Consider the following 21,966-nt stretch of genomic DNA (forward strand, 5'->3'; position numbering starts at 1 on the left):
CCATTGGCTTTACATTTTTACCTGCAAAAATAAACAGTGAATTACTCAAAAATCACGTGGAATTTTGATTATCAAGAACAAAATGTGGTTCCCATGAGAAATCATCAAATATTGTCTTGTGTTAGGCTATGGAAGGAACGGGGATTTTGCCACAGACTTGTGTTTCTGACTAAGGTTTGGCAGCCAATTTGGAAACAAAAAGACTGGAATATTCAAAGAAAATGAAAGTTGTCCACGACTTGTTTCTGCCATTATAGTATCTATATGAGCTCGGTCCATGTCTTCTTGTTTACCGATTTTGAAACAAGAACACGTGCATAGCAAATTTTCCTGTGACTTGCGAGCAGCAGTAATATATTTTCTGCTAAATGTTTGGATATCATAGCATGGTTTAAAAATATGATAGATGTTACATAAAGTGTTGCAGAAGATCAACGTTTCATCTATTGGAGCTAATGTAAACAAGGGACCACCAAAAAGGAGATGGGACGTGCTGGAAGCATGTGATTAGAAAGTTCATGATAAAGCTGAAGGGGGAACACGAAAGTTCTCTCAAGTGTGACGATAGGAAACCTCTCATTGTCACGAATTGATTATCAATATTTACATCATGTCCACTCCATTACTTGTCTCATTTTCTTCCTTTCTCGGGTTGAACAAAAACCGACAATGTTTGACTAGAGAGACGAAGTTAAGGTTATTTATTAATCGATCCTACTTTTAGGACAAGAGTTGAAGTGATCCAATGTCATACAATGAGTCACGTATAATTTTTCACGACGTTCATTTCATAGCCCCACATGAAAAATCGTATGCACGTGTTTTCATTGGATCAACCCTTGTAGTTTTGTGGCCTTAAAACAGGAAACATAGAAAGCAACGTAGGTACGTACAGTTGGCCCATCCATGTTCCGTTCTTTAACTATGAATCTCGTTATCTTCAATGCATTCATTATGCACAAATAAAAGGTAGCCCATACGTCAATAAACTTTGAGAACAAGACAAGAACTCTATTCCAAAACCTTCCCACTTTATTCCGCCATCAACTATTATTATTGCTGCACATATTCGGTAAAATGACTTGTCTTTCAACATGTATGCATGGACCCTTTGCCTTTTCTCCTTTATTATTACACCTTTTGTCTACCCGCTCCCGCCCACTGTTCCAGGCCTTGGTGGTTGAAGATTCTCTTTACTAAATCTCATATAAAACGCAAGAATTGTAAGCTCGAAATTATATTGGAATCACTGTATCGAGGATGGGGGATGTTTGGAATGGAGGCTGTTTCAAGATCCATCTTTTTCCATGTCGCGACGTGGAATGTGAGAAAGATCTCGGACCAGGCTTCATTCCTCATACCCCACTTTCCAAGACCGGAACTAAGAATATTCTCGAGGAGGGATCGGAGGTGATCGATTTATTAGAACTCGATCGAGGCGACGAAACCCCGTCGAATCTATTTGATGAATAACCCATAAAATTGTGCTATCTTTTTCCTCGTTAAAGAGGTGTGATTGACATTCATGTTCGACAGGATAGGTTGAATTTCATTCTCCTCACCTAGCTTGGTTATGAGTTTATCTGATACTGTCTCGTTCGTTATCTTCTTTCTTTCATTCACTTAACAATGTTCTGGATTTGGGTCTGTCGTTTCTCTTTGACTTTGTATGTAATGAATGTATTTCGTGAGATTCAACTCATCTTGATATTTACAATAAAAAATAATATTTTTATATAAAAAATAACAATTTTTCATACAAAAATAAACTATATGTCATAAAAAAGTAAATCGTCACTAGTGTTTTTATGAATTAATATTAGCGGTGGCAATGAAATAAATTTTTCTTATTTCCAAAAGATTTTGCAAAGCTAATTGGATTGGGCATTAGAAAATCTATTTGCATAGAACCACGTTGATATCAAGAATCATATTTTGGCATTAAAATAGTTCCATCTACATCATCACCGAATCTACTAACTAAATTGTTTAATTTGGTTCGTGAAATAAGATAATAAAAATCATATAATATTTATATGGATAATAAATTGAAAGATTTAAATGACAAGTGGAAATATAACTCTAAAAAATTGAAAAATCTGAATGATATGAGGAAACATAACTTTGGTTAATGTAGTTCTCGAGTCAAACACTGGATAGAACAAGACGATATAATTAAAAACAATCGATATCTTATCCTGCTGTCTCGTATGATAAAAGTAGACAGAAAGTGATCTTGCCATTCATAGCTTCTCCTTCGCTCAAGCGTAGCCGACTTCACTTGATGCAGTACCATCAATTTGACGAGTGTGAACATCGTTGGATCGCAAAAAACAATTAGTAGCCTTAAAGTTCTGATTTTATCGGTAAGTTTGTTTCTAAAAGTATAACACAGATGAATCTTGAAACAAAAATTTACGCAAAATCATACGTGACTAGATCGATCATTCATTATGTTGGATCACAATGATCAGCAGGGGTTGTCATGAATTTTTATTTGAGTTTTAGTAGGAGAAATTGTTTGATCTTGTTCAGAGCATATGACTGTGGAAACTACCAAAACATGTAGAGTTATAAAAGTGGTACAAGTTTTTAATTTTTGATCAAATGGAATGCTGCAAAATATACGACTATAGCAACTCGCTGATTCGACCACAACCGGCCGGCAGCCATTCATGTGGTCAGGGATCGGTTGGTTTCGTGGAGGTTGAGTTGCAGTCACTATATACGTGTTGATAGAATATACAGAAACATCCCATTGGAAACTATATCTGCTTAAGTTAAACAGTGATTCTTAAAGAACTTCGCCGAAGCCATAACTCGTACATAACCATGTAAAAAGCATCATAATCCAGAGGAGAAAGATGCCACTGAAAGTGTTTTCTCGCCTTTAAGACATTATTTTGTAAAATTAAATATTTCTCTGAGCTTACTCCTTGGAGGATTTTCTTCAGAAGAGGGGTATCTAAAGTGGCAACGGTGATTGAAAAACTCTTCCAGTTAAGTATATCTTCGAAAGGGAGATCATAATGATTGGCTATTATTACAGGGACACAACCGTAGTACAATGCATCACCTATACGGGCTGTATTGACTTCAAATCCTTTGACATGAAGGCAGAACTTACTTCTTAAAAGCTCCTCCGAATAGGGTGTTTCGAGGCGACCAAAGTGAACAGATATCTCAGTGTCGTTTTCCCATTCCTCAAGAAGCTTTGCGCGTACTGGCGAGTTTATTGATCCGGCAAAAAAGGCCAGCTTGAACCTGAAGGTTTGTTTAAAACAAGTTGGGATCGGTTAAGATCATACTAATTAACACAAAACAATAAACTTTGTTAGAGAACTTCCGTGAATAGCTTAGTTTAGAAGCCTAGTTTTAAATTGCATTGATGAATATGATCATTCTGCAGTCAAGATTAATCCAATAAATTGATGCAAATGCAACCAAATCAACAGATATTCAAAAGCATCGACACACCTTTCACGTTCCAGATTTGGAGGGTTATCCAGCCTAGGCCAAATTTGTGGCAAGGATGCATCTTTATGAGCGACATAAGAAGAAAGATAATAGTTTGAAGAGCATACAATTTGCATTGCTTTAAGTTTAACTTCAACTGCTTTCTCCATTGCAGAACGTCCGATGGAATGGCAGGCAACGTAAAAATGGTCAGCTCCCCCACTATGATTCCAGTAAGGGTACTCACGACTAATGTTGGTAAGATAATCTTTAACAAAGTCTTTGATACCAGATATCCCTACTCGAGGGTCGTGCCTGAGTCTTGCGATTGAAAAAGGTAAAAAGAAGAGATCGGCTTTGGAAGGATCTTTTGTAATGAAATGACTGTTTACAAGAACTTTTTTGAAATAACTTTCACTGGCATAATTACCATTGGGTTCGAAATCCACAGGTAAGAGCACATTAGCGAAGGGATCATCCCGTTTATGTGGATAAACAAATATCTTTAAACTTCTATTCATTTCCTCGTAGTTCTTCAGGAAGGAATCTCTGTCATGGAATATTTTTGTGTCACTATTATACATCCCTGAACACAAAACCAGCAATTTCGAACCATAAAAACAAGGAATCAACTTTAGAAAACACTGCAAGAATCCGAGTCTTGACTGCAGCAAACATTTTAGTGGCATTCATCAAGTATCACTGCCTCAGAATAACATTGCATGTCCAAATTAGATTCTAGTTCAACTTCGGCAGCGTACAAGTATGACAGTACATTTTAACCAGACGAACAACCTAGGAGGCACCAAACAAGAAACCACGTTTGCTCAATTATGAATTTATGCTGACTGAAAAATCTCCAACTACTGATATTAACACAGTAAGAGCATAAGAGTTGGTGCTGTTTTTGACTGAGAAACTTATAATTTAGAAGTTATAAATGATATTTGGAAATTTTAAAAACCCTGCTCCCCGGGCTAGGCCGGCCTGTCGATGATACATCCATTCTGACACAGCAGCAAGCATTCACCAATCACCATAGCTAAACAAAATAACACAGAAATCTGTTTTCCATCGGAAAGACTAAAGAGTGAACTATAGCAAGCTGATAAAATTTCCATCAATGTTCCACCTTCACAGATGATACTTGCACACTAAAGCCAAACCATAATATTCCCAAAAAAAACAAAAAACAAAAATTTAAGAGTCAACCAAGCTTAAAGAAGGAAAAGACATGAAATTCCACATACCACGTGATCTCTTATCAAACCCCGTATCACTTCGACCCTTGGTCTCTCCCGGAACAATCCCCCTCTCCGCAAAACGACGAATCTCGCCGTACCCAACAGATTCCGGACGATAAAAGGTGAAAACTTTTGTGGGTTTATCACGAATTAAAAAATCCCCATCTCCAGAACCGGAAATCTGGAGATGCTGAGGATGAATGAAGAAGAGATTGGAAGTAGAGGATATGTAGAGGAGTATAATAAGGGAGGTCGTAAGAGCTAAGGTGGCGGGCATGAAAAAGTAAAGGGACTTGAGCCCGTAGACATGTGTGCTAGGATCGCGGCGGCGCGTGAGCAGAGTGTGGATGAATAAAGACGAAGTGGCCATTGCTGTGATGATTCTTAGGCTTACCGAACGTTGGAAGAGTGCCTAAGTGTACAGCACAGCGGAGGAAGTAGGAAGATGATTGGGGCATTAAATGAGGGGAATATATTGGAAACATTTATTTTTTAATTTCAAAGACAATATATAACAGCCTCTGTACATATAACATTTTCTATAAATTAAATACAAACTTTGTAAATAAATGACAATGAAATTTTTCAGCGACTATTCTTACATTTTTTATGTTTAAATTAAATTAATCGAAATATATAAAATCCTTTCACAAGTTATTCTAGTTTTATCCGATTATCGAATCCCACAATTTTTTCATGTTTTACCAGCACTCATCTTTGATGCATACAATTCAACATTGTCTTACCTTTAAACACAGAACAAAGAAATCAATGCGGCTAACATAATGCATTAATACATTCTATACGTATCGAACAATAGCAGTTACGAGTTTTCACAAAAGTTCATCAAACACACATACGAATCCACAAGCATTTGGCCACACCAAGTCTCGTGTAAAAAAAGACATGCAGTTGAATCTGTTGTTTGTGTGTTGAATCGAAATTTGATAGGAAAAATAAGAAGAAAACAATAAAAATGGCTCGTAGAGACAAGTGTTGAACACTTTCTTCTTAAAAAGAATTAGCCCATCGCAATAGTGCTAAAGGTTTGTGGCAATCTTCTACCAAGATACAACTACAACTTTTGGATAATGAGCACTTAAATATCAAAGTTCTATAACAAAGAAATGAATGAAACTCTCTCTTGTTGAAGAAAGAAGAAAACAATATGCAAAATGATATGTTGTGTATATCATGTGTTTTTGATTTTCAATAAATCAATCATTTAGTTTTTCATGTGAAAAGACATGATCTTTCATTCATAGTGGTGTCCCTTGACCATTGTAACTAACCACAAGCATCAAACAATACCAAGGAAATGAAAAAATACCAGAAAAATCCGAAAGGACACGAAAAAACACGAAGGGGAACGTGCAACGCGCGCACCTGCGCGGTGTGGCAGGCGCACGGACCTACGCACAGACCCACGCACAGATGCGCACCTGCTATTGTTCACCGATAATTTTTTTTCTCGTTTACGTCCCTTACATATTCCGACTACTCGTTTAAAGTTCTTTCAACATTCGATGAATTCGTTTCGAGTTTAATTCAAAACCACCGAACTTAATATTCGTTCATTAAGCTTCGTTCTTCGTTTTGAATTTTTCAAATCAAACACATTAATTGATTTGCTTAATTTTCATTCATTAACTATCAATGATTGGTTTACTTAATTTTCATTCATTAAGCATCAAAATTATCCATCAGAATCAATATACATGCAATTCAAAATGTTGGGTGGAGTTCTATTAAAGTGAAGGGAGACTTAATTAAACCACATGGACTACTGATATTATAATAAACAACACAATTTATAAGCGCGCAGCTTCCTTTGTTACGAATGAGCAACTTTCGTAGGCGGCTTCACAATAAGAACCGGGCAACGAACATGGTGAGCGCAGTAATTGCTAACACTTCCCAGCAGCGCCCTGCAACATAATACACATCAAAATTTCGAACCAATTATAAATTTGACTTCTATATCTATGAAATAACTAAAAATTGATAAATTTATAATTACCTTTTAATGGCGCCGAGGCCACGGCTTCCAACGACTAAGACATCAGCATGCAATTGTTCAGCAGCTACACAGATATTTTCTTTTGGATCCCCTTCAAGGATCAAAGGTTCTGCCTTTATCTGAAACCCAAAGAACAAAAAGGTTAATATATCTTGGGATATATATAGGGATCATATATATGCATAAATTAACGGAAGTAAATGATGGCTCTCGCCGGCAAACCTTCTTCTCTTTGCACATCTGCAAACCACGACCAAGTATAGCCGCAGAATTTTGTTGTTGGGCTTTCTTCACAGATTCAATCACTGCTGGTGTCGCGTATACAACTGCATGCACAACACACACACATATATATATAAACAACTACAGACTAACTAAAATTTTCATGTGTGTGTGTGGGGGTTAGCGGGTATACATATATATACACACCTGGTCCAGCAGGGTAGATGAAAGGATGGAAAAGAGGCTGGACATTGACTAGAGTAACCATGCTTGAATCTAACTGATCGTGAGCGGGATCTCCGCCGGCCGCGGTGGCCAAACTAGTGAAGAAATGATCGAGAGCCCAACTCAGGGCGTAGAAACTGCTGTCGCTCTCATCAAGAGCCACCAAAACATTCAGTTTCTTCGACTCCGATGCGGTCAAGGGCTGCGGCTCCGCTCCCTCAGCTGGCTCCCCGGCACTCGTCTGCGGCAGCTCCCTTCCGGTGTCCATAGCTTGTACACTTTGAGATAATGGCCAAATATTTTAGATTTCGATAAATTAATAAAATCTATAGACGCGATGGTTTTATATATATGCATAATACCCTTTCGGCACATATTAATATGCATTATTTGCTTTTAAAATTATATTGTTTCTTTTTATAAATTGTATTTACTTGGATTATATATTTAAATATTTAATTCTTAAAGCACAGTTAAATGTATGGATTGGATCATCTAAATTTTAAAATTTTTATCAGCTAAAATATTGAATTATTGATTTAACAATAATAATAATAATAATAATAATAATAATCATTTAAATAAAAGAGACTAGCTAGTGATTAGATTTTTTGGCAATTATATAGTAATAATGGAATGTAGTGAAGCTTTAAAAAGCACAAGCATCTCCATCAAGTTATCTTCGTTTGCAATATTTATTGGAAAATATGAATTGTGATTAAGGAGTAAAATATATGTAAAAGTTCTGTCTTTTCTTGTCTCAGAGAAGAGAGAGAGACAGTGACAGTCTCCTAACAATAAATAAAAAATTACACTTGTCTTGCATGCACAAAGAAATATCCAAAAAATGCATGCAAATGCGGCCACGTCGATGGAGACCTATCGGTTAGTCTTACTCTCATCATTTTGTCGTGCATAAATAAAATTTATAAGTGAGTCATTTTTAATATTTTTATGTAATATTTTTTTATGCATAATTCTAATAAAAAACAAATAATGATAAATTTAGTGCATCAATTCTCGAAGGTGATCCAAAGGAAATGATCTGTGGAAGCCGAAGAACAAATGCATGCTGATCTCATTGTTGTAGGTTAGCCGCGGCCTTGGTCAAATTTAGAGGTAACGATAATAAAAAAAATTATTTACTTGAAAACTTCACACCTTGAGGAAGCAATGTTAAAAAAATAATAAAAAATTGGATTTATTCGTGACAAAGGCCTTTCTTAGGAAGTGTAAGTGACTGTGGTTCACCAAGCAAAATGTCCTGTTCTCATAATAAAGCCATCGGATGCATCTCGTCGATAGAAACCGACAATCCCAACAGTATTTTTACCTTTCATTTCGCGTGATATAATAAATCTTGTGGCAGCCGAGAGATGTCAAGTTCGACAGACCGACTATACAATGCGGATTTGTCTCTTGTAGTTGGAGGAGAGTGAAATTTTTTACCATCTAAATTTTCACTCGGAAAACAATCACACTAAACAATTGTTGCACACGAATTCCAATTTTTTTAAAAGAAAAAATATAGCAAATTGGTTCATTGTTGCAATACTCTGTAAGAGATCACACCTGTCTTCGTCTCGACATTCACCCGATTCATTTTTATGAGCAGCAGAAGATATGATCTTGCTTTGAAACCTGCACAACATAAACCAAAATTAAAGCATTATCAGTCCGTTAGACTAGCGGTGAGATTTTGAGTTTGAGTCGCGATGAGTTAGTCAAGTTGTGGAAGTTTCTTGTATTAGAGTCACGGGTACTATGAGAGTTAAATAGCAGGGAATTTGCTGCTGACGAGATGACCGACCTTCATCAAACCGGACGGATTTCAGATTAAGAAATAGTTTAAGGTTCTATTTGAATGATGGATTTGGTTTTTTATGGGAAAATTTGAAATTCTCTTGAATCAAAATCATCAAAACTGATAAAGTAGAATTAAACTATCGAATTTCAAAAGACACTCCACATTGAGTATGTTAAGAGTAAAGATATACCCAGTTCTAGCAATTCAATTTCCTCTTGACGGAACGAGTCTTGCTGTTTCCTCCCTATGTATGCGTTCATCTTTTCAACAGCAGTAGATAGATCCTGAGAATGACAAACTTGAATATTTTATGGAGGCAACCTAGACGATGGATAGCAATGGAGAACATAAAGATGAATTTTTTGTTTTATGTAAGACAACATGTTGGGCGTTAATTTTCAGTCCAAAACTCTAATCTGAATAATGCGCGTGAATTAATATCATGTACTTAACGTAAATACATGATACAAAAATTGAACAGATGATATATTGGAGATTTGGTAGAACTAAAAAGAATGGAATATTTAGAATATTTAGGCAGTACCCATTTTCTTGCTCAGTTACTAGAAGCCAGTATCGTAAAAATTGACAATAAAATGTACCTCCCAAGATGCCAAACCTTTCATGTGTTTGGGAAGACTTTCATAATCATCTCTCGAGACTTTTAAAAGACAAATTTTACCTTGGTTTAAATTGTCTCTTGTTTCACCTGGGTTCAGCATAAACATCTGGATTGATCAACTATATGTTGCAATTGTAAGAAGACAGAGCTGTAACATATAAATAACCGAGTATTTGTACACACCTTGGATCGGTTCCAAACTATCCATGTGGGGGTCAAAATCAGGTTCATCCATTCTCCTATCTTCAAAATATGGACGATAGAAAACTTTTTATAACAAATAAGTGAATGAATTTATGCTCTTGTGTAAAGAGTCAACTCACCTTGAGATGCAATTGTTGCAAGACAAACGTCAGAAATTCCAAACTTCTTTAAACTCAGTGAATCATCAAGCCTATATCACCAGTTAAGTGCTTGAGCAGTAAATGTAAGCAGAAAAGCATACAAATCCGTTCTCACGCATTTTCAATAGATTAGATTACAGATTACAAACACAAATCAATTAAATGAAAAAAAAACATATGTGAAGCGTTTTATGACTCCTACAATCGACATCATATTGGTGTTGCTGTGCATTGAATTAATAAGGATACAAAGAGTCTTCTTCTTCAACCAAGTTATTCTTTTTCAATCCCAAATCTTCACTACCCGTGGAGAAATTGTCCAAATCGCAATCTTCTACGTCAAAATCTTCATCTAAATCAACTAATAAAGCCAAGGAAAAACCAAGTAAACCTCGAATATCGAAGTAAAATAAGGAGAAAGCCCTTGCTACCAAAAGCACCAGTATTGCCGACGAAAGTGGCATAAGTACAAATTAGTGCAGAAAAAACGTACGAGGAGGGTTATAGTTGGATGAGGAGCAGAGGTGATCGTGGAGGGCAAGAAGATCGCTTTGATTCTTCTTCAAGACCTCATTGCAGTGTCCCAAAAGCTCCTCAAAGGAAACCGTTCCGAAGGTCATCGATTCCAGCATGTTCAAGTCAACACCAGCAGCATTTACCCTCCGATTAACGCTTTGTATGAAGGTAGTGGACGCAGAGTCTACGCATATAAATAAAGAGATCGAGAACAGCACTATCAATCAACCTGTTGATTAGGGGGAAATGAATTGCTACCGAGAGGTATGGGACGGCGGTCGACGGACTCTTTGAGTGCTGCACCGCTACTTTGGAGGTGGTTGCAGAATTTCGCCACCGTCTTGCTGAATTTCCCAATCGACTCCTCCACGGACGCCATTTTTCTCCTCCCTCCCTGACTCTCTCGAGATCTGCGACCGCCCTTTTTTTAAAAAAATTTCGGTGGGTAATGTTGAAATAATAACAAATAAAAAGTCTCTTATAATTTAAGATGCGAATATATAAATTTACGTGGTAAATATAAACAATAGAAGCGCCTGTAGCTCAGTGGATAGAGCGTCTGTTTCCTAAGCAGAAAGTCGTAGGTTCGACCCCTACCTGGCGCGCTACAATTAAATTTTATCAACCTTTTTAAAATTTCTCCGTTGTAGTCTGGCAGTATCACATTTAATAAAATAATAATAAATCAAGTTCAGTTTTATTTTCATGTTCAGAATACAGATTAAAACACAGATGAAAAGACATTCATTTGATTCCCCGTCCTTTCCCCCCCAAAAAGCGTTCTATTAACATGATGACAAGTCAATATGTAACAGATCTAGTTACAAAAAAACTAAGAATGGCTTCCCGAAAATCGTTATTACACTTTGCTCGCATGCACCAATAAGCAAGAACATGTGCAACAAAATCCTTTCAGACAAAGTATTTGGTGAAGTTACATATAAATGAATCTCTTACAAAGACAAATATTGAAGAATAAAACCCATAAAATTATGCTTATGCACACATGTTGATGTTGGTTGTCTAAATTGAAGGAGTCATTCAACAAGATTACGCAGCACAAAGATCAGTTGTCAGCAGTCATTTACGTGAGGTATTGGCAATTCAACATGTGGTGAATCAAACTAACTCCTACCTAAGATGGTTGTAGTTTTGAATCCTAGACACCCAACAAGCTATTTTTGGTGTCCCTTTGGGAAGAAAATAAAGTCAGTCCATAGTCAGGCTACTCAAATGTACAGCTACCGGGGTTCTTGGCGCAGTACTGAAGTAGCAGCAACCTCGGATATCTATGATGCCGGTTGCCGTAATTGCGTGAAGTTAAACTCGATCTGGAGTCGATGATGAAGGGGTGTTGACATTACTAAACCTTTCTTGATATCTTCCTGTAGTTCTCTAATTGGAATTGCAGCCAAGAAACTCTTTATGTACGCTTTGCACGATTCTTTCCCTTGACAAACCACCTCTTCTTCAGGTTCATCTTTCATCTGTTCCTCAGGTATTGTAACTGATGTTTCTTCTTTGGAATCTTCCCCTGAGCTGTTTGGCTGAGCACCTGAGTCCAAAGACTCCACTGCTGGAGAAACGGCAGCCTGCTCTTCCATGGGTTTTTCTTCCAATGGTTGTTCGGTATTTGGCAGTTTATAGATGGTTGTATTTCTGTCGAATTTCAGTATGTATGCCTGATTGCATCCCTCATGCAGTCGCTCACCTAGTGTGTCGAAAATAAAATAGGCATCTTTCTCAACCTTGAGGACGAAAAAATGGTCATTCCAACTGACAATGAAAACTTGAGCATCGGTTTTCAATGAATGGTTAATTTCGTCCCAGATATTGTCAAAGGACATTGCGCTTTGCAAAAAATCAAAGTTTCCACCCACCTTTTCGTCCAAGTGAAAAAAGCCGATAAATGACTTCCCAGGAACTACAACAAGATCGCGTATTTTCGCTTGGAGAATTGTCTCAAGATCAAAGTGCTTGTCTGGGAACCGTTCCATGTATGCTTCGTTCTCACAAAGTTTTCTCCACTCCAATGAGCCATCTCTGATCAAGCTATCAAACTGTGATTTTATAGGCATGAGATCAGAATTGGTCTGCAACCAGTGAGCAATAACAGCGACGAGGGCCGTACAAGCACTTACTCCTGCAGCACGTTCGCTTCGCTGATCAATGGAGGCAAAGAAGACTTGTGTCTGAATCTTCATACTTCCATCCCTGCTGACTATTTCTTTCTGCTCCCAAGTGCCGACAGCAAAACTGTCATCGCCAAACTCGGAAACTGGTGATCGGTTTGCATTTGAGCATTCATCAATTTTATGCCACTGAAGAAAATTAGCCACCACTTAATTAGACTTTGAGTAGAAAAATTACTGAGTTGGAATGCATGCAATTGTTGTATTTTACGATAAAATATAATGGCAAATACCGCACATTCCCTAAAGCAAATGGCATCAATATAAAGTTACGTGGAACATGTGGGAGAATAAGAAGGCTTTCTTTAATATAGATGATGGTGTATTCCCAAATGAGGAACAATTTTGTCAATAAATAAAAAATGCATAATTAGCTGATATAACATCTTTTCTGACTACCGCATGAAAACAGCACCGAGTCTTCATACTTATTTTTGTGGTTCTTATTTTGCAACTACAAAATAACCAGTAATTTGGGCTCAAAGAACATCTATTTTTGTGGTTCTTATTTTGCAAGTGAAGAATAAACAAAAAAATTCTTACCCCACAAGAGAGTGACTCATCAGAACTCAGTTGCCTTCTATCAAAGTCTATATCATCTCCACCTTCTTCTCCATATGCTTTCTTCAGTAATGGCTCGCCTTTAGATTTAGGGGACCTAAAACTCAACTTCCTCTTCTTCCAAGGTAATATACTACGTTTAGAGTTCTGTATTAAGGAAGGCTCGGTAATAGTCGATCCTAGTTCATCTTTTAGTGAGCAGCCAACATCTGATCGACGGCGGTTGCTATAGTAAATCCAGTCCTCGTCCTCATTGTTGATTCTTGCACTGGAGTAAAATGACACGCCTGCATAATTAGCATATGCCAGCGTGCCATAACTAAATGACTTCCGAAATTTGGGATCTTCCTTGTTTTCCTCGGATTCTCCTTCTACAGATTCTTCAGCGAAGTCAGAATCATATGGGTAAGCAAATTCACCCTCTTCACTCTTGGCAGAACACCTCCCCTCACTACCCTCATCATCACGGCAGGCTTTTTTGGCTCTTCGAGATGACACGTACTCGGTAAAAATCCTAACCTTTCTGAGACCAGCTTTAAGGGCTGAAAGCTCATCTTTCTCCGTGGAAGATTCTCCGGACACTGAAGGGGATGGAACAGGCACAATTGGACTTGAAACCAATTCCAATGTTTCTTGCGCACTTCTAAGTTCCGACAAGCTGAGAGATATCTGGAATATAGATAAAGACGGGACATAGTCAGAAGTGATTGTCGGTAAACAAAAACTAAAAAATGATGTTAAATATCAGTTACTCACACAGAGCAAAGGGCGATGCTCGACCACAGTGCTAGAAACTGCCAAAGGAATTTTGACTTCAGTCACACAGCCATCAGTCTTTGAAGCACAATCAGCAAGGTTTAAGGTTGCCAAACCAATGACAGAAAACTTTCTCTTCACTCCTTGGTTCGGCTCCTGATGCAATGCAAAACAGTTTAAATACTATAAAAATAATCTCTCTAAAGACTACTTTTTTCTCGCACGATAATTAGTAATTCAAAATTTCTAAAACTTCTGATTCTAGATAATTCAAAACCGATGATGTAGCAGCATAGAGCTAATCTAATTGTAAATGAAGAAAAAGGTAGAAATATTAAAGTAACAATTCAACTGAATGCAATTACGGCTAACTAATTTTTTTATTAAAAATCATTGGCTTCTTAAGTCATGCATTTGGAATTCGAATATGCAGGAAATTGATGTACAAATCAAAGTGGCAGCAATTTTCACAAACCAACCAGTGTTTTCAATCAATGTAAAGTTTCCAATGAAGGATCTGCAATATGGTAATGCATATATAGATCATTCTTCAAGACAAAAATTCAGATGCCAATGGTTTTTTTGTTCGCACAAGTTAAAAGTTTTACCAGTTAAATCAGTTATTTATTTGTCACATGTGACCGTTATCAAGAGAATTAATGTACAATCTAAAGACCTTACAAGTGTCATTCATTGGTACCTTGTTCTGGACAAAGATCCTTAATCTACAAACAGTTAGCACTGAAGTTGCAGTATTACATGATCCACACGGTCGTTGAATCGAACAAATTAAAAGCTCAAATCTCCACGCATGTCAACATAAAAATGCTCAATGAAGATCATTATCAGAATCAAAAAACATAAAAATCACAATGCAAATCCTAAATCTACAACTACTTACACACGGGAATAGCATCTAACATGATCCAATTATAGTTACATAATAATAAGAACATACACAACCAAATAATATGAATAATAAGGGCCCAACAGATTCCCAAAATGGCTGCTGAATGATAACAAGAACCCATCATGATATAAATCATGGATGTGAAGAGATCACATTTGTAAACCCTTGAATCGGTTGAAAAGGGATCATGATTTAGGGAGTGCATTCGACTTCAGTAAATGAAACTTTGCAAAGAGTTATTTAGACAGTCAAAAATGAATTTCAACTGACGGATTTTCAGCAACTGCACTTATAACTCAAGATTAAAGAATCAATTTGTCTGTTAAAATCGTAAAGACGTTCTCATACAAGGATGAGTGATAAGATTGAGAACTCAAGATTAAAGAATCAAATTTGTCTGTTAAAATCATAAAGACGTTCTCATACAAGGATGAGTGATAAGATTGAGAACAAACACAGATAAATGGTGCTACCAACAGAACCAAAAAAGATATCGTCCACAATGCATAGAAAAGAAACTATCAGCATATCCTACATTCTAACTAACAGTTTGAGCAATTATTTCTTAATTGTGTGAACCTTGGAAGAGTTGGCAAGTCAACATGGCCATATTTCTAACTGTATAGCCGAAGTATACGGGGCAAAATCGAAATCAGAAACCCATAAAAAAAACTCAACATAAAAGTAAATCAAAGGGAAACAGAAAGTTTCGAAAAGAATTAATGAAGAGAAGAGAAACCCAATAAAATGCATAAACAAAAATTTAATATTCAATTATTGGGGAAAAAAGGAAGAAGTCAAAGCAAGTAACTCACATGCAAAACAGTAAAATTGATCTCCCAGGGATGAAACACGCTATCCTTGTACCCAGAAAAACTACAAACATTCTGAAATTCCTCATCCCACTCCACCAAAACGCCGCCGTTTTGGCCATGTTTCACAGCCTCCACTTTGGTAAAGTTTCTTTTAACAGTCCTCCTGAACGAACCCAGCGAAATCTTGGGACCCTTCCACCTGATCTCCACCGCAAGGCCACCATTATCCTTCTCTGCACCCTCATGCACCCAATCACAACCCTCGAGCCTCTGCACTATGAGTTTAACCTCGTACTTTCTTGAAATCAGTGGAGGCCACGGCCTCCACCTCATCATCTTCACCACCATCTTATTATCAATCCAAGAAACAGAAAAGAGATGGGGATTTCTCGAAAATTTGAGACAAATAGTCCTACCTTTCTCGAAAATTTGAAGATATCGTATGTTAGATGGGATATATTACCGATAATACAAGAAAACAACGAAAGATATGTGAATTCTACATGGGTTTTTCTTGATCCTACAAATGCAAATTCTCCACAATGCGACCGTGTTTTTTTTTTCTTTCTTTCTTTTTTTTTTTTACTGCGGACTTTCCTCCTGAAAAGTGAGTGGGATGGAAAGGAAAATATAGAAGATCTTGCCGTTATCTGTCTGGTTTTGAATATAAATATGAAATTGGATTATAAAAACTAAAAATGGTGAGTTTGTTGCCAATGAAAACGGCGTGGTGAGTAGATAGTTGACCAAGTTTGGAGCTTTTAAGGTCAACAAAATCAAGATTAGGTATTTAGATTATTTCTGACGTTTCGTTATCCTCTTTCAATTTCAGATTTCCAGTTTTTATGTATTCGATTTAATTTAATGCGATTATATCTGTTATGTTCATATATGGATAAATTATATTAATATTTTTGCAAAACACGTACGGAATATTTTTTTATAAAATTTTTCGGTCGAAGTAGGTTTTTTGTGAGACGATCTCACGAATCTTTATCTGTGAGACGAACTCTACCGATATTCACAATAAACAGTAATACTCATAGCATAAAAAGTAATATTTTTCCATGAATGACCCAAATAAAATATTCGTCTCACAAAATACGACCCGTGAGACCGTTTCACACAAATTTCAGACCGTTTCACACAAATTTTTGTGTTCCGACCATATGTTCTTTTTTACATTAAAAATTTTATTTTTCAATGTAGATATAAAGCAGATCGTCTACTTTTCTGTTTATTACTATTCATTTTTGTAATCTTATATGATTGGATTTTTTAAAATTTGAAATTTCGTATTCAAATTTGGCTAAGCTAAATAAATCAAATAGTACTGAAATAAAATTTATGGATAAGAACATTGACGAATTTATAATTTAGAGTTTGTGATATATATAACATGGTTCGTTGGTCCAATTTTGAAGGATTGGGATGGCCGTTGACCTCTTAAAATCTAATTTCAAATTAATTATTGTGTGATTATATAATATAAATCCAAAATAAATATAACTATAATCAAAATAAAAGTCAAAATATCGAAGCATGAGATATTGAATATTCATCTTTATAATTTGGATGGGATGACATTATGTATGGACATATAAGTCAATATTATATTGTGCACGATTTGCAAGTATAAAATCTCTTGCAATCTTGAAAAATCTACGAAACCATCTTTTTCGTTATAGCTCCGGTTACGACCGTTAATGTTTATAATCCACTTATCAAAATCTTGTAATCTTCTTTTCAAGTAAATTTCATATTGGGTGTAATTGAAATCTAGCATTTATTATATTGAAAGTGCATGATTCGATAATGAATAGATTTGAAATTCACTTTAATTTTTTAATTAGTAATCTCAAACACAAATTACGCAAAGAACCCTAGATTTAGGAATTTTTTGTAAAAAGAGGTAAGGTTATTTTATTTGGATCCTTGGTGGGAAAAGTGGATGATTAATCTTGTAATTAGGGTCCACTTGCACTTTACGACGTACCTAATTAATAGATTTTGTATTGGCCTCGGCATAGTGACAGTGTCCAACATGTGGTATTATTATTGTAATTATGTAATAGTAATATTGCAGACCTTATTGTAAAAATGCAAAACCAAAACATTGTACTGCTACTTTCATCATTTTCTGTTAGGGATCTGTGCCATTTTTCAAAAAATAACTAGGTGGTGACAGCGTTGTAATTATAATCTTTTAAATTATACAACATTCAAATATTGAAAACATCATGTTTCGATTATCACAACAGTAAGAACAAATATTTCTTCCCAACGAGATAAATTATCAAATTTATTTAATACAATTATAGTTAATATGTGATTTATAATCTAACGTCATTAATGTATGTGACATTATTAGCATATAAAACCACACTAAGTTATTGTTTACAGCTGGGCATTTAATTGTGATTGGTGTCGTCCAATTCAATGTTCGTTATATAAAATGTCTAACTTACGTCCTAACAATTAAACACCTACCTTGCTAATAATAGTTTGTACGAGTTAGTAGAGTATGTAAGTTCTTGACAAATTATAATGAAATTTCGATTTGTCACTCCAACACTTTCTTGGGCTAACGTATCGCACAGATCTTGTCTAGTGCGATTTACTTGATTAACGTGATCTAGAAACTATTTACCCAGTTCACATCGAAGAATAACGATTGTCGATTTTCACGTAAGAAAGTACTTTTTTGGTTGTACTCCTATAATATCATATAAAATATTCACGTCTCACTATTTTTTTTTTAAATTAAATATACGAGTATTTTACTCCATTTGATTTAATCAATCGGTCACTAAGTTGACAATGACCAGTTCTTTTATGGCACACACCGCCGATTAAGTAATATTATGTTGAACCAAGGAGAATTTAAAAAAAACAAATGTAAAGGCCACCCGACTGGGTGGATTGTATAATCCATTGTCAAAAAAGTACAACAAATAAATATTTTGTCCATTTAATAGTTTAATTGATGCTGAATATATTGCAAGGAGACCAAAAATTGAATAAAATTAGTTATATTACATCTGAAATAATTTCTCGACACTTTTAGAGCATATTAATCTCTCACGTTTTAATGAAAAATCTCATCGTGCTGGTGCATGGAAAATTCAAAGTTTAGAATTTGATCATATCACATGGATGAAACACATCAAGTATAAACTTGAAAAAACCTACTATTTTTTTGTTACTTTTTTTGGGATTTAGTGAGAGCAGCATCTTTTGTTCAAGTTAGGTAAAGTAGTAATTATTTAATTTTTTTTTTCACTCTCCAATAAACCATTACAAGTAATGCGTTTATATAAATTATTGTTGTTGTCGTCTCCAAACAAATCAAGATTTTTCTGATCTATTTTAATATCGGTTCAATGTCAATTTTGGTGCGTGTTTGGTCCTTTGAGATGAATGCCAATTTAAAATAATTGTGGAGTGAATTATATTTTTATTCAATTTGGATTTGGTCATTAATTCATTATACACCATGAGTGCAACATTGTGAGGGTGATGGTCTCCAGGAGTGTTCGAGTTATTGTAGACGGATCGCTTGTTTAACTGATTCATTAAATATTATATTTTGTGTTAAAAAATATTATTTTTTATTTAAAATATTGACTAAATCCGTTTCACGGATATTGTTGTCAAAATCGTGTGTCTAATAACATCTGGGTCTTGAATTTTAGATCAGGCATTGAGTTCGAGATCTAATTATAATAAGAGTAGTTCTCTTGTGAGACGATTTTAAAGATCTTTATTCGTTAGACGAGTATGATAAATAAAAAATAATAATTTATCACCAAAGTGTTGTCGGAGTATTGTATCCTAATTCTAGCCATCGTTTTTACTTGTGGCGGCCATATCTTATGTAGAAATGCCAAAGGGAGACAAGCTTGTGTTGAGGGGTTTAAAGTTCCGTGGGTACGTACCACGGGGTAAAGCCCAAAGAACGGGTGTTGGGTCAGAAATTCTTGATAGAAGTTGATGCCTGGACGGATCTTCGAGCTGCCGATAATTCGGATGACCTATCAGATACCATCAGTCGTACTGCTATATATCGGTGAGACATAACTAGGAGTTTAGAGATGCATGAGTTTGAAATGGGGAAATCTGCTCACCAAAAATTCGACATTGAATCTTTGAGTTCTCTAGCAACTCTACTGTTCGAACTTCAAAGGTTATCTTATCTAACAATTAGATTATATATTTCAGATGATTTAGCTAAAAGTTTAAACTGGAGTCACTTGTCACAACATAGTTTTGACACTAAATTCAATATCCAGTTCACATGTTGTCTCCTTATTATTTTGGTGGTTGGTTTCTTGCAGTTAGCAGGAATTTTCCTCCCTTAATTAGTGTTCAATAGGCTGTTTCTCGCGGCTCAAATTAACTACGAAGAAAACTGACTGTACGAACTAGTCTGTCGAGGCTCGGGTTTTATTGCTTCCCATGCTTTTCTTCAACAAATCAGTTTTAATTTCAGTGTGTGATATGATGTTTAAACTGAAAATTATGGCTACTTGCTCTGTGTTTATAAACATTGGCCTTATTTTTATATGTTGTGTTAGATCGAACATTTAGCTTTCTGATAAAACTTTTGACTCCCAAAAACTATGTAAAGTTCATCTTTATTTTGATTATCATTACCTTTAAATCGTCGCACAGAAAGCTAGCAAACTCTACCCCATGGACCCAAGTTATAGCAATCTTTGATATTGCCTGTGCTAGTTAAGATGATTCTTCGATAATTTGGCCGTGTTCGTGCAGCATAGTTTAAAGAAATCGTCGAGGGTACACCTCGCAATCTTGTCGAAACCGTAGCTGAACTGATAGCTTCCACAACCTTGGACAAGTTCCCCCAGATATCCGCCGTTCGCGTTGCAGGTGGGAAAACCACATGTTGCTGTGATTGGTCCTGTTGACTGACTACCTTGGCGTCGAGATTATTAGATATAGGATAAACCAAGGGCGAAGCTAAGCTCTACAAAAGCTTCATTGTTTCAAGACACGACATGATTCCTTTATTTACATATTTTTGTTTTCTCGGTTGAATGTGTGTGTTTTGTTTTATGTCTTGGTTATTAATTGAGCAGCGATTGTCCTAAATCAAATTATTCGACACTGGTTTTTTTTCGAAGATTTACTTCAAATCCCATGGAATCTAAAACAACTAAACGATTCTTCAACTAACATTAACCTATGGATATATCTAATGGATTTATGTTTATCTTTACCTGTGGGATCGAAAGTAAAAAAAATATAGATCTCGTGTACAAAAATACGACATTAATTTGATCAACTATTTTTTTTTAAAAAAAATGATATTATCTATTGTATTTCATATACGCTTGGAGAGGTCATGTTTTTTTTTTTAAATTGTTCATCGGGTCTTTTATAATTTGTCCACTTGTTTAGGGGTTTTTTTTTTTTTTTTTTTTAAATGGTAGATCAATCGAAGTAGATACGAAGCCATCAATTGCCTTCGACGAAGCCATCAATATTTTTTCGAACTGCTTTGATTGTAGAAGTCTTTGATAGGAATGTGATGGACCATGGACTGGAAAGCAGCCAAGATCGACTAGTTGATTTAAATGATATTTTTCAGAAAAAATGTACGTATATCAGTGGAACTTTTATCGAACAAATTTATCCATATTTCAATTACTAATTATAACAGATTTCCTTAAATTATCGATAATCATTTGAGGGATTACCACAAGATTGGATATATTTATGATTAATTTTCATAATATAATAATAAGTAAATGTGTCACACTTTTAGTTTTACTAGCATGGAGCACTTACTCCACACGTGAATATCGGTTTATTTTTATTAATGATAAATATTGGTATCGATTTTATGAGTGTTTTTTACAATTTTTTTTATAATATTCTATCTTTTTAATTGATTTTATAATATTATGTTTGTCGTCCCTTCTAAAATTGCAAAAGAGAATAATTTAATTATCAATATACTTTTAGATTTCTTAATATTGTTAGAATCTAATCAAAGTCTCGTATTATCCTAATATTTGGTCCTCCCCTCTTCTCAAGCCTATTCATCTTCCAATTTTTATTGGACTAGATCGAGTAATGTGGATTGAATTCTCGGATACTTACACAAATGAGGTGAGACTCTAATTAAATATGTGATGAGCTTTCGAGGTGGGTGGTGTTCCAAGTATTTTATGCAAGACGTGCGCTATCGACGCGATAAAGAGAAGTGACCTCGATTAGAGGACGGATAGGCTGGAGAGGAGAACATAA

At 35.6% G+C, this 21,966-nt stretch overlaps 4 protein-coding genes and 1 non-coding gene across 5 annotated transcripts; 1 reads left to right on the top strand and 4 right to left on the bottom strand.

Annotated features, from left to right (window-relative positions):
* Window positions 1-2,775: 2,775 nt before the first annotated feature.
* On the bottom strand, window positions 2,776-5,176 carry LOC142540123 (putative glycosyltransferase At5g03795). The gene is made up of 3 exons (XM_075646053.1): window positions 4,707-5,176; window positions 3,478-4,042; window positions 2,776-3,264 (listed from the first exon to the last, which is right to left on the bottom strand). The coding sequence occupies exons 1-3, from the start codon at window positions 5,068-5,070 to the stop codon at window positions 2,781-2,783; spliced, it is 1,413 nt and encodes a 470-aa protein (XP_075502168.1). The 5' UTR covers window positions 5,071-5,176; the 3' UTR covers window positions 2,776-2,780.
* A 1,236-nt stretch (window positions 5,177-6,412) lies between these two features.
* LOC142538944 (universal stress protein PHOS34-like) lies at window positions 6,413-7,497 on the bottom strand. The gene is made up of 4 exons (XM_075644244.1): window positions 7,150-7,497; window positions 6,943-7,046; window positions 6,721-6,839; window positions 6,413-6,628 (listed from the first exon to the last, which is right to left on the bottom strand). Exons 1-4 carry the CDS (start codon window positions 7,433-7,435, stop codon window positions 6,535-6,537), a joined length of 603 nt encoding a protein of 200 aa, XP_075500359.1. The 5' UTR covers window positions 7,436-7,497; the 3' UTR covers window positions 6,413-6,534.
* Window positions 7,498-8,691: 1,194 nt separating this feature from the next.
* Window positions 8,692-10,896, bottom strand: LOC142538946 (uncharacterized). Its single transcript, XM_075644245.1, has 8 exons — window positions 10,715-10,896; window positions 10,434-10,640; window positions 10,190-10,301; window positions 9,920-9,990; window positions 9,780-9,839; window positions 9,577-9,683; window positions 9,165-9,258; window positions 8,692-8,808 (listed from the first exon to the last, which is right to left on the bottom strand). Exons 1-8 carry the CDS (start codon window positions 10,833-10,835, stop codon window positions 8,708-8,710), a joined length of 873 nt encoding a protein of 290 aa, XP_075500360.1. The 5' UTR covers window positions 10,836-10,896; the 3' UTR covers window positions 8,692-8,707.
* A 92-nt stretch (window positions 10,897-10,988) lies between these two features.
* Window positions 10,989-11,061, top strand: TRNAR-CCU (transfer RNA arginine (anticodon CCU)). The gene has a single exon. It is a non-coding gene; the product is annotated as a tRNA-Arg (tRNA).
* Window positions 11,062-11,351: 290 nt separating this feature from the next.
* On the bottom strand, window positions 11,352-16,413 carry LOC142540124 (uncharacterized). The gene is made up of 4 exons (XM_075646054.1): window positions 15,691-16,413; window positions 13,966-14,121; window positions 13,192-13,878; window positions 11,352-12,777 (listed from the first exon to the last, which is right to left on the bottom strand). The coding sequence occupies exons 1-4, from the start codon at window positions 16,036-16,038 to the stop codon at window positions 11,746-11,748; spliced, it is 2,223 nt and encodes a 740-aa protein (XP_075502169.1). The 5' UTR covers window positions 16,039-16,413; the 3' UTR covers window positions 11,352-11,745.
* Between the last annotated feature and the right edge of the window lie 5,553 nt (window positions 16,414-21,966).

The sequence above is a fragment of the Primulina tabacum genome, chromosome 3 (assembly GCF_025594145.1).
Source record: "Primulina tabacum isolate GXHZ01 chromosome 3, ASM2559414v2, whole genome shotgun sequence".
Classification (NCBI taxonomy): Eukaryota; Viridiplantae; Streptophyta; class Magnoliopsida; order Lamiales; family Gesneriaceae; genus Primulina; species Primulina tabacum.

Bases quoted from the DNA above. Each gene is read 5' to 3' on its own strand.
- LOC142540123 (XM_075646053.1), bottom strand. From the start codon at position 5,070: ATGGCCACTTCGTCTTTATTCATCCACACTCTGCTCACGCGCCGCCGC. The intron at 4,043-4,706 runs GTATGTGGAATT...TTTTGTGTTCAG, and splicing joins GTTTGATAAGAGATCACGTG to GGATGTATAATAGTGACACA. The intron at 3,265-3,477 runs GTGTGTCGATGC...ACAAACCTTCAG, and splicing joins CCAAATCTGGAACGTGAAAG to GTTCAAGCTGGCCTTTTTTG.
- LOC142538944 (XM_075644244.1), bottom strand. From the start codon at position 7,435: ATGGACACCGGAAGGGAGCTGCCGCAGACGAGTGCCGGGGAGCCAGCT. The intron at 6,840-6,942 runs GTTTGCCGGCGA...TTTGGGTTTCAG, and splicing joins AGATGTGCAAAGAGAAGAAG to ATAAAGGCAGAACCTTTGAT. The intron at 6,629-6,720 runs GTAATTATAAAT...ATTATGTTGCAG, and splicing joins GGCCTCGGCGCCATTAAAAG to GGCGCTGCTGGGAAGTGTTA.
- LOC142538946 (XM_075644245.1), bottom strand. From the start codon at position 10,835: ATGGCGTCCGTGGAGGAGTCGATTGGGAAATTCAGCAAGACGGTGGCG. The intron at 9,259-9,576 runs GTACATTTTATT...TGTCATTCTCAG, and splicing joins AAGGTTTGGCATCTTGGGAG to GATCTATCTACTGCTGTTGA. The intron at 8,809-9,164 runs GTATATCTTTAC...TATGTTGTGCAG, and splicing joins AATTGAATTGCTAGAACTGG to GTTTCAAAGCAAGATCATAT.
- LOC142540124 (XM_075646054.1), bottom strand. From the start codon at position 16,038: ATGGTGGTGAAGATGATGAGGTGGAGGCCGTGGCCTCCACTGATTTCA. The intron at 14,122-15,690 runs GTGAGTTACTTG...GCATTGCATCAG, and splicing joins TCAATTTTACTGTTTTGCAT to GAGCCGAACCAAGGAGTGAA. The intron at 12,778-13,191 runs GTAAGAATTTTT...AATTTTCTTCAG, and splicing joins ATGAGTCACTCTCTTGTGGG to TGGCATAAAATTGATGAATG.